At 41.0% G+C, this 10,355-nt stretch overlaps 2 protein-coding genes and 4 non-coding genes across 9 annotated transcripts; all 6 read right to left on the bottom strand.

Annotated features, from left to right (window-relative positions):
• Positions 1-457: 457 nt before the first annotated feature.
• Positions 458-4,819, bottom strand: C24H18orf32 (chromosome 24 C18orf32 homolog). Of its 4 annotated transcripts, none has more exons than XM_061400139.1 (3): positions 4,683-4,819; positions 2,132-2,322; positions 458-1,182 (listed from the first exon to the last, which is right to left on the bottom strand). In XM_061400139.1, the coding sequence occupies exons 2-3, from the start codon at positions 2,294-2,296 to the stop codon at positions 1,117-1,119; spliced, it is 231 nt and encodes a 76-aa protein (XP_061256123.1). In that variant the 5' UTR covers positions 2,297-2,322; positions 4,683-4,819; the 3' UTR covers positions 458-1,116. The 4 variants fall into 4 exon arrangements, with proteins under 4 accessions (XP_061256123.1, XP_061256122.1, XP_061256124.1 ...); XM_061400138.1 differs by having other exon boundaries at positions 2,132-2,319; positions 4,683-4,816; XM_061400140.1 differs by lacking the exon at positions 4,683-4,819 and adding an exon at positions 4,597-4,664 and having other exon boundaries at positions 2,132-2,319.
• Positions 4,820-6,295: 1,476 nt separating this feature from the next.
• Positions 6,296-10,032, bottom strand: RPL17 (ribosomal protein L17). Its single transcript, XM_061400137.1, has 6 exons — positions 9,930-10,032; positions 9,799-9,839; positions 9,191-9,325; positions 8,842-8,940; positions 7,595-7,786; positions 6,296-6,389 (listed from the first exon to the last, which is right to left on the bottom strand). Exons 1-6 carry the CDS (start codon positions 9,967-9,969, stop codon positions 6,342-6,344), a joined length of 555 nt encoding a protein of 184 aa, XP_061256121.1. The 5' UTR covers positions 9,970-10,032; the 3' UTR covers positions 6,296-6,341.
• Positions 7,482-7,545, bottom strand: LOC133237911 (small nucleolar RNA SNORD58). Its single transcript, XR_009733418.1, has one exon. It is a non-coding gene; the product is annotated as a small nucleolar RNA SNORD58 (small nucleolar RNA).
• Positions 9,028-9,090, bottom strand: LOC133237914 (small nucleolar RNA SNORD58). The gene has a single exon (XR_009733421.1). It is a non-coding gene; the product is annotated as a small nucleolar RNA SNORD58 (small nucleolar RNA).
• Positions 9,664-9,728, bottom strand: LOC133237912 (small nucleolar RNA SNORD58). Its single transcript, XR_009733419.1, has one exon. It is a non-coding gene; the product is annotated as a small nucleolar RNA SNORD58 (small nucleolar RNA).
• Positions 10,033-10,061: 29 nt separating the features above from the next.
• Positions 10,062-10,127, bottom strand: LOC133237913 (small nucleolar RNA SNORD58). The gene has a single exon (XR_009733420.1). It is a non-coding gene; the product is annotated as a small nucleolar RNA SNORD58 (small nucleolar RNA).
• Positions 10,128-10,355: the final 228 nt, after the last annotated feature.

The following is a 10,355-nucleotide window of genomic DNA, read 5'->3' on the forward strand; positions in this document are numbered from 1 at the left end:
TCAAAGGAAGTTCAAGGTGGATCAATGACTTAACCAGACACAGTTTAACAGAGCCTCAGTTAAGATCCAGGACTTCATTGGGGACCCAAGGTGGGGAGTTCCTTCTAATTTCTCCTTGCTTCAGAGAGAACAAACATTATATAAAGATATGTCTTGTCATCTTTGAATATTTGTATATCTCAACAGTAGGGGGAAGAAGCCCAGGGATGAAAGACCATGCGGACAGGCCCAGACCAGCAAGTAACTTACCAGTCACACCACTATTGCTAAAAACCACTAATTTTAGGGTGTATTACTATGGAACAAAATAACTGACACAATCTAAATTTTTTTAAAAAAAGAAGAAAGTATCACTGCCCCATAACTATCCTGATGCCATCACATTATTCCAATCCTGCTTTCCGAAATGGTTAAAAATCTTGCTTTTAAATATCTAAAAGAAAAAAGAACAACAAGCTAAACTCAATGTTTAATACATTTGTAGGAACAGAAGGAACAAAACAAGGATTAGAATTTTATATTACACATTAAACATTTATGTAAAAGATGCTCCATTTTTCAGAGAGGTTTCCCCTATTCCTCTGTCTTTTCTATCTTCCTCAGAGCAATAAATAGTAATTACTATTCTCACAGATAAGCTACTCCTTTGAGTTGGACAGTAATTACATCTTTATTTCAAGTCATTATCATCTCCAAAAACTACCTTTCATTTGACTGCACAGTCTCACTGCAATGTTTCACAGTAAAATTACACTCCTCAAATTTGAAGAGCCTGAATAAAAAAAGCTAGAGCCCCCAAGAATTTCTAGGTACTGACTTAGTAACAGTGTCTACTGGCACAAACGTTATATATTTATTCATATTTTTAAAACTGAAATAAAAGAAATGAAAACTACTTTAATGAAAAAGGAAATCAGAAATGAGGTTGTTAAATATAACTAGCTACATTTTAAATACAAATACCAGGTATTCCCTGATTAGCATAGGTAAATGTCTAAACTATTAATATCTAACCCAAATTCTGGTCTTGGAAAAAGATCAGAGACAATTACAAAGAAGGTGCTTCATAGTATCAGGTCCATTTTTAAAACAATGAGATCCTTCGGGACAATCAGTTTAGTCTTTCTTTTTATCACACATTTCTGTTGGTCCTCTTGTTGGTAATCCATTTATGTCTGCACCCTAAAATGAAAAAACATTTTAGATATCATTACAACAAAAAGACATTATAAGAGATATTCTCTTTAAAAACACAAACTTCAGAATGAAAAACCTACTGGAAACGTGCAGGATGGCTACATTCGTGCAGGTGATTGAACTGAATAATCACCAACAGGAAAGAAAACACAGCTGTCTAAATATTCATTAAAAAAAGTAACTGCATTACAAGACGAAAACCTCTATGAATCTACCATTAAATCTCTTATCAAAGTTATCAATCAGAGAAACGGGCTTATTCAGAACCATCTTTTGTCCTCTGTTAGCTATTTACCACTACTCTTACCAGACAGGAAATACTGTTACTATCTTGTAAGTAGCCAATGAATAAATCAGAGGACTTATTTAAAACCTTAATTTAAAGCAAGTGTTAATCATAAATAGAAAATTCCAAACCCCTATTTTAAAAAAGAGAGAAATTTAGAATTTGGTATTTTTTTTCTTTTGAACTTTTTCTTTTATATTGGAGTAGAGCTGATTAACAATGTTGTGAGAGTTTCAGGTGGACAGTGAAGGGACTCAGCCATACATATACATGCATCCACTCTCCCCCAAAACCCCCTCGAATCCAGGCTGCCACATAACACTGAGCAGAGTTCCGTGTGCTATACAGTAGGTCCTTGTTGGTTATCCATTTAAAAATAGCAGTGTGTATACGTCCATCCCAAACTCTCTAACTCTTCTCTCTGGCGACCGTAAGTTTGGTTTGTAAGTCTGTCTCTGTTTTGTAAGTTCATTTGTATCATTTATTTTTAGATTCCACATATAAGGGATATCATATGGTATTTCTCCTTCTCTGGAAATTTAAACATATTAATGAAGCTTCTGGTTCTAAGAACTTGACTTCCCAAAAGTCACTATTTTACCCTGAGTGTACCACCCCCACCCATTCAAGGCATTTTAATGCTCTTACCTTATAGTCTGCTTTGCCTTTGTTTTTATCATTGGTTTCTCGTATAGCTTTCCGAGGCCACATACGGCTAACAAAGGGGGAGATCAGAGGGTATATATATGGCTCCAGGAACTTTTTGTAGACCCAGAGCAGAACTGGAATGACGATGCAGGGAATGCACACCATTGTCCCGGATGTGAGTTCCTAAACTATTGACAAACAGCAGAAAAAACAAATTAGTTCATCATAGATTAATGACTCAAGGAATTTACCTACATTAAAATACATGAAAAGACTTATTTCTACACTGAAGGAAAAACTTAAATCACACTACAGGTACTATCGTAAAACAAGAGTCTATTCATAAAAATGATGCCATCTACAAGGGACAGGAGTTAAGAGGTGGCAGACTTGAAAATAAGAGTGAAGATAAGCCTGCCTCCAAAACTCTCCAATTTACTGTTTCACAACCATAAATTTGGTGATAAAGACAGGGCTTTCCAGGTGGCTCAGTGATAAGGAATCCGCCTATCAATGCAAGAAACATGGGTTCAGTCCCTGGGTGGGGAAGATCCCCTGGAGAAGGAGATGGCAACTCACTCTAGTAACCTTGCCTGGGAAATCCCACGGACAGAGGAGCCTGGAGGGCTACAGTCTATGGGGTCATCCAACACTTCTTAGAACTGAGGATGAGGCAATTAAGCCCTTTACACCCATCAACTCATTTAATCTTCAAAACACCTAGTGAGGTTGGGTACTCTGGCATTTCCATTTACATATAAAGAAAAGGAGTCACCAAAACATTAAGGAATTCAGAGTAATTACTGGTGAATGAGTAAGCATTGTTAAACTAGGCAATTTAAAATGATTCACAATACAAGCGAGGAATGATATAGATAATCCAATCTGAAATACCGTAAACGTACATCAGGGAAGGACCACTATTTTACAAAGGATTCAGAACTGGATTCTTTAAAACAGTCCTTCTAGTCTCGGGTGGCACGAGTGGTGGGTAAAGAACCCCCCTGCAAAGGCGGGAGACAGAAGAGACGCAGGTTGGGTCTCTTGAGTAGGCGGATCCCCTGGAGGAGGGCATGGCAACCCACTTCAGTATTTCTGCCTGGAGAATCCCATTGACAGTGGAGCCTGGCAGGCTATGGTCCACAGGGTCACAAAGAGTCAGACGCGACTGAAGCCAAGTTAGCGCACACACGTGAGAGCTAAATTAAAATAATTTAGGAATTTGCCAAAAACATTACGTTCCAAAATTTTAAAGAACATATCCTCTGGTCAAAGTAAACCAAAGAAGCATGAGTCTTTTTCAGCATTTTACAAGGAATCATTATTTTGGGCTACTAGACTTAGAATCTCATCTGAAGCGCTTCAGATTGGTTTAGGTCTTAAAAGTACCACAGCATAATAATCAAGCAGGAACCCGGGCAGCTGCCTGGATTTGAGACCTGCTTTCACTATTTTCTAGACAGTATTCCTGAGCACGTTATTTGACCAGACAGTGCCTTAATTCTTCCATGTGTAAAAAGAAGATATATATTAGTACCTATATGAAAGGGATGTAGTGTGGACTAGATAATAGGAATACAAAGCTCAGAACAGTGTCCGAATATGGTAAGTACTATTTAAGTGTTGTTACTATAAGGAAAAAAAAAACCCCAAATTCAAAAGTTGTAACCTGTCCAAAGCCCACACTTTAGCTAACTAGAGCTGCCTAAAACCAGAATTAGGAGTTCTAATTCTGGTTTCCTAGCTAAATGCTCTTCCATTTTCCCTTCTCAAAACACACAATCATCATGTTATTCCCCTTTCTAACAAAGTTTAAAAAGCAATGAAACCCTTCAAAACAACTGGCAATGCTACCAAGCACAAGGATAATACGATGACTTGAAACCGCTCCATCATAAAGATTCACGTTTCTAACCTACTTGAAATTGTTTTAAATAAATTCTCAAAACAATTACTACTAGTTACTTCTGTCATAATTATGGCTTAGAAAGGCCTAGAAACTGTGGCTTAGAAAGGTCCAGAGGTGGCTATGATAAATTGACAAAAAATTTTATTTACTGTCTCGAAGCCAATTCTCGAATATTACAACACAGTGAGATAAATGGATCGAAACTGTTGGAGGACAGGAATTTCTTTCATTCGACTTAGTCCAATACAATGAAACAGGAAAAAGCTGAAGCTCTATGAAAAGAGGGAACAGCTGTGGAGGGGAAACGTCAGCTCCAGGAAGGAATCAGTCCTCCAGAAATCAGTCTGGAGACAAGAGAGCGGCCGAGTCAAAGGTAAGGACTGAGACAGGAGAGAAGAGAGAACGGGGGTGACGATAATAAAAAGTGATACCGACAGTTCAGGCCAGAGAGCGGATCCGGAGGTAAAAAGAGGCAGGAGCGGGTGGACGCGGGCGCAGGGCAGGCAAAGGGCGAGGTGGACGGGAGGCAGGCGCGCGAGGCTGGGGGGTGGAGTACCGTGAGGGCAGGAGAGCCGCGCTGCGCACCGAGGCCGCCGCCCACGCCGCCCCGATCCCCGCAGACCACTACCCGGTTCGGCTCACCGGCCACAAATCCCACGGGCACTATCCACGCTTCCGGAAAGAGGGTCGCAGGGACGCACCGCAGCCGAGCCAATGGCACCGCAGGAGGGGCTGACAAAGGCGCGTCTGCGTCAGCCTGACGACGGGCCGGACGTAACGGGGACGCCCGCCGGGGGCGTGGACGACTTCCGGCGCGGCCGCAGCCGTCACTCGAGCCTGCAGGCGAGGCGGAAGCGCTCGCTTTACTAGGTACCCCGTCGCCGAGGTAGACTCAGGACGCTGCGCCCGGAGGATGGCGCGTTTGCGAGCGGCTCACCACCTGTTTGAAAGCCTGCTTCACAGCGACGGCTAGGCTGCTTTCGAATGCAGCTCTGGCTGAGCTCCTCATCCTGTTCAGTCGCTAAGTCTCCGACTTTTTGCGACCCAACGGACTGTAGCCGGACAGGATCCTGTCCGTGGGATTTCCCGGCCAAGAATTCCAGAGTGGGTTGCCACTTCCTTCCCCACTACAAGGGTCTTAAATTCCAGAGCAGGGGAAATTAACATTCAAGTCAATTTTGAGAGGGATTTATCTTACAAAAAATGGCTGTACCACTTCACTCCCACTGGGACAGCTACAATCAGCTAGTCTTTGATTGCTCCTGGGCTTCCCTGATAGCTCAGCTGGTAAAGAATCTGCCTGCAATGCGGGAGACCTGGGTTTGATCCCTGGATTGGGAAAATCACCTGGAGAAGGGAACAGCTACCCACTGCAGTATTCTGGCCTGGAGAATCCCATGGACTGTGTGGTCTGTAGGGTCGCAGTCGGACACGACTGAAACTTTCACTGATCCTACATTGCGGTAGCTCAAACAGTAAAGAACCTGCATGCGATGCAGACCAGGGTTCGATCCCTGGGTTGGAAAGTTCCTCTGGAAAAGAGAATGGCAATCCACTCCAGTATTCTTGCCTGAAGAATTCCATGGACAAAGCAGCCTGGCAAGCTACAGTCCGTGGGGTCCCAGGGTCGGACACGACTGAGCAGCTAACACACACATATTGCAGGTGGCACAGTAAATGCTACTGCTTTGGGAGTCCTGCAGCTCCTCCAATGTTCACTAAATTCAGTCCCTGGGTCAGGAGGATCCCCTGGAGGAAACCCATTCCAGTGTTCTTGATGGGATAATCCAATGGACAGAGGAGCCTGGCAGGCTGGTCCCTGAGGTTGTAAAGAAAAGGAAAGGAATGAAGCTAACACCTCATGCCACAACAAAAACCCTGAAAAAAAAAAAACATGCTAAGTCAAAGATTGTGATTTTGATAAAAAGTCCAGAACAGGCAAATCAACAGAAGCTCAGGGCTGGACTGGGTTAGGATGTGACAAGTCAACCACTGCTAAGGTTCCTCTTTGGGATACTGAAAAGCCTCTAAAACCCCAGTCAGTTATGGATGCATAACTCAATACAGTAAATGCTACTTTAGTAGCAGACTTAGGGTGCCTTAAGTTCAATAAAGTAGGTGGAAAAGAGAGTCAGAAATTTTCCCATGTTCTCAATTCCATTGTATACAAAGTACCAAAAGACGCAAAACAACCTGTTAATGAAAACTCATTTGATCCATTTTGTGCTAACACGTGAAATAGATTTACTAATTAAGACAACCAACACTTTTACTTTTATTTGCATTTATTTTTTGCGGCATTTATTCCCGGGCCATAAGTTTTTGTTTCTTCAGTTTCTTCTGGGATATCTGGGGAAAAGAAAAAATAAAAGCACTATTAGAAGAATGATTCCAGGATAAACACATCTTAAAGAAGAAGTTGTATCTCAATGAAGGTAATCGGAAATTTCATCATAAAGGGAATGAGTCCTTTGGTCTAGAGGTGGCACGGAGAGAAAGGCAGCCAGGAGGCAATTATAGCAGTAAGAGAACGAAGACTACAGGCTGGGAGCCTAGCTGGAAATAACCAGGTGGCAAAAAAGGATGGAGGATAATATGTAAGAAAATCAACAGAAGACAGATCCATTAGGATTTGAGTCACTCCCGGGTTCCAGGCTAAAGAACTAAATATAATCATTTACTGAAAATAAGTTTCTTGGAGAAAGGGACTGCAGGGAGGAGGTTCCCCGTTCCAGATAAATTACACCTGAAGTGGACATGGCCATCCAGGCGTGGACATCAGCATATAATTACACAGTTTTAACACACTGAACAATACAAAATTCCCACTCGCTATTAAGAAACTAATGAGGATAAGAAAGCTGTGGTACATACACACAATGGAATATTACTCAGCTATTAAAAAGAATGCATTTAAATTAGTTCTAATGAGGTGAATGAAACTGGAGCCTATTATACAGAGTGAAGTCAGTCAGAAAGAAAAACACCGATATAGTATATTAACGCATATATATGGAATTTAGAAAGATGCTAACGATAACCCTGTAATTGAGACAGCAAAAGAGACACAGATGTAAAGAACAGACTTTTGGACTCTGGGAGAACGCGAGGGTGGGATGATTTGAGAGAACAGCGTTGAAACACGTATATTATCGTATGTGAAACAGATCGCCAGTGCAGGTTCCATGCATGAGACAGGGTGCTCAGGGCTGGTGTACTGGGATGACCCTGAGGGATGGGATGGGGAGGGAGGTTCAGGATGGGGAACACATGTACACCCATGGGGGATTCATGTGAATGTATGGCAAAAACGACCACAACATTGTAATTAGCCTTCAACTAAAATAAATAAAAAATAATCTTCCAAGTTTAAAAAAAAAAAAAATAATAATAATTTGAGACTTATGAAAGCCAAAATAAAATGATTATAAAAGGTTGGTGGTTGCTCAGAATAGCTTCCTTTCATGGTTATTCCAAAGGTGTCCTAAGTTAGTCATCACAGCAACCACAATCTAATACGCCAAGTGAAACAGAGCAGAGACTAAGTAATTTACCTTTTTCTTTTGTGCAACCTCCTCTTCTGGTTTAGGAACAATCTGTTCTTTTTCAGTAAGGATCATCTCAATGTGGCATGGAGAGCTCATGTAGGGGTTGATCCGACCGTGAGCTCTGTAAGTCCTGCGCCGCATCTTGGGGGCTTTGTTCACTTGGATGTGCTCAATGACCAGAGAATCTACATCTAAGCCCTGGGAAAAGGGAGCAAAATCATGTAACATTTTTAAAAATTTTAAAATCAGGTAATACCTTTATCTAAATAAACACTACAAACTGTATCATTCAAGTCCTTATAACTTTAAATAGCATATTTATTTTTTAAGAAAATTTCATTCTAAGTCCTCTCCCTTAAATCTAAGTAATTACCAAAACTCAGTGCTGGTAATTGCACCTATTTTATAAATGGTATTCATTAGGGAGTGGAGTTACAGGAATCTCAAAGGATCTATGTCTAAGCTTGATTTTAACAGCAAGGCTTAGCAGCTAGAAGGGCTACAGCCAAACAGACCTATATTAATTCCAGTTCTAACCCAGTTTTCCAAATGCAAAAAGGTAAAGGATAACTGCTCAAATGCATAAATCTGTTTATTTGGCACAGGATTTGTTCAGTTACACACTGCTGTTTTGACTTCTGAAATTTAACATCTCTCCATTATGAATGGAGGCAACAAACCACATGTCAATCATATGGTTCCTTTGTAACTGTATTTATTTGTATTTAAATACACCCTGTGAAGGGGTTCACAAACCTCAGTATAAAAAAGGCTTCCCTGGTGGCTCAGATGGTAAAGAATCTGCCTGCAATGCAGGAAACCTGGTTCAATCCCACTCCAGTATTCTTGCATGGAGAATTCCATGGACAGATGATCCTAGCCGGCTACAGTCCACGGGGTCACACAGTTGGACACTACTGAGCACTAACATTTACAGCACAAGGCTACAAACCCGTGGTAAAATACTCAAGGGGAAAAAAAAAAGGCATTTCTCTTGCATGTACTGGGATTATGTCTGTGTGTGGGGGGTAATTCTACAGTCTTAGGCTTGAAATTACTGCAGACCATGCTCCTGAAATGCTTTATAAAAAAAAACCTTGTTTCCTGTTGGAAATTGAAAGTACATTTAAAATAGCCCTTTTAATGGGAACTTTTGTTACTTTCATCAAGTCAATCAAGGAAACAGATCCAGACAACTTTCACCCAGTCAATAACCCAAGTTGCATGTGTGAAGATGCTTATAGTGTGGGTACCTTAAGTTCAGCATTACTCTCTGCATTTTTGAGCATGTGTAGTAAAAATTCAGCACTCTTTTTGGGCCACCGACCCTGCGTCCAGCCCCACTGTTTAGCCTAAAAAACAAAACCAGAGAGTTTATTACTAATTTCCCTCAATTTAAATCAATGTTACAAGATGAATTGACTTCAACCAACATCAAGGTTGTTCAGAACATTTTTTTCATGGTTAATCCAAAGTTGTCCCAAAGGTTGTCATCACAGCAACCATAAGGAGCCTCAGTAAAGGAAGACATTGGCCATTTTTACTTCATCTACTCCCTCCCCTAACAAATTGTCTTTTTAAATGACAACTATGAATTCTTACCTGTGCACACCTACCAACTCCACCGTTGTAACGACGGAATGGCACACATTGCTTCTTTAAAGTGACATCCTTCAGATACTTGGTGGCTTTTCGGATATGCATACCCTTTATGGCCTGGGCAGTTTCACGAGTGTTCTAAACATAAATAATGTAAGCTGTGAGTTAACCATCCTTTAAAAAAATCAGATTCAAACAAATTCCAGTATTTTCAAAGTGTCAACTTTTATCAAGAGCCAAATCCTTCCCATTCTTGAAACATAATACACAATCTGTTATGAGCCAGGGAGGCTTGGTTTGAAGGTGGAGAAATGTGAATCCTAAACCTGTTTATTCACTGTTAATATATTCTCCATTATCTTGTAAACTACAATTACGTTTCCCATATCTTGATCTGTGCACTAGGTTCTCAAGCAGTTCTCTGGTAATTTTACCCAATTCCACAAATCCTAAGTCAAAGCGTTTATTAAAAGGTGGCTGCTCAGAAATGATTTATTTTCACGGTGAATCCAAAGGTGTCCTAAGAAACACATCATTGCAGCTACCTTTTTAGAATGGTTAAAAAATACTCAAGGAACAACTCTTTCAGAGCATAACTACGATTCACATACCTTAAAATGAACACGAAGATTTGAACCTCTTGATTTGCATGCTAAAAAATACCGGAAAAAATTTTTTTTGGTTAATCTTGGTATCTGGGTGCCTCATAGTCCCAAATAAGAAATGTTGCTTGCTCACTTACATTTTGTGGGGTTTTCTGGGTCAAGTGAATAGCGCACCATTTTTAGGGGTCACCTGGGAGCAAGAATAACTCTCAACATATATTTACAACAACTCACAGTTTAATATTTATGTACTATAAACTCTGTCCACAGCTGCTCAGAGAGTAGTTGTTTTCATTATTAATCCAAAGGTGTCCTAAGAAATGCCATCATTGCAGCCATCCTCCTCTCAATCCAGTTTCATCTCAGCTACAACCACCAGTTGCCTACAGCAGCGTTGACACTACTAACACTAGTGACACGGACGCCCTTCCCCTAACCCTCTTGAAGAAAGCACAGCCTGTTTCCATCCAAATCTGGATCTAAGTATCCGTGCAGAGGAGCCCAGCGCCCTGCTCAGCATCAGATCCTTCAGGTCAAAGTTAACTCGACCCAACGACACCCCT

The sequence above is a fragment of the Bos javanicus genome, chromosome 24, assembly GCF_032452875.1.
Source record: "Bos javanicus breed banteng chromosome 24, ARS-OSU_banteng_1.0, whole genome shotgun sequence".
Taxonomy (NCBI): domain Eukaryota; kingdom Metazoa; phylum Chordata; class Mammalia; order Artiodactyla; family Bovidae; genus Bos; species Bos javanicus.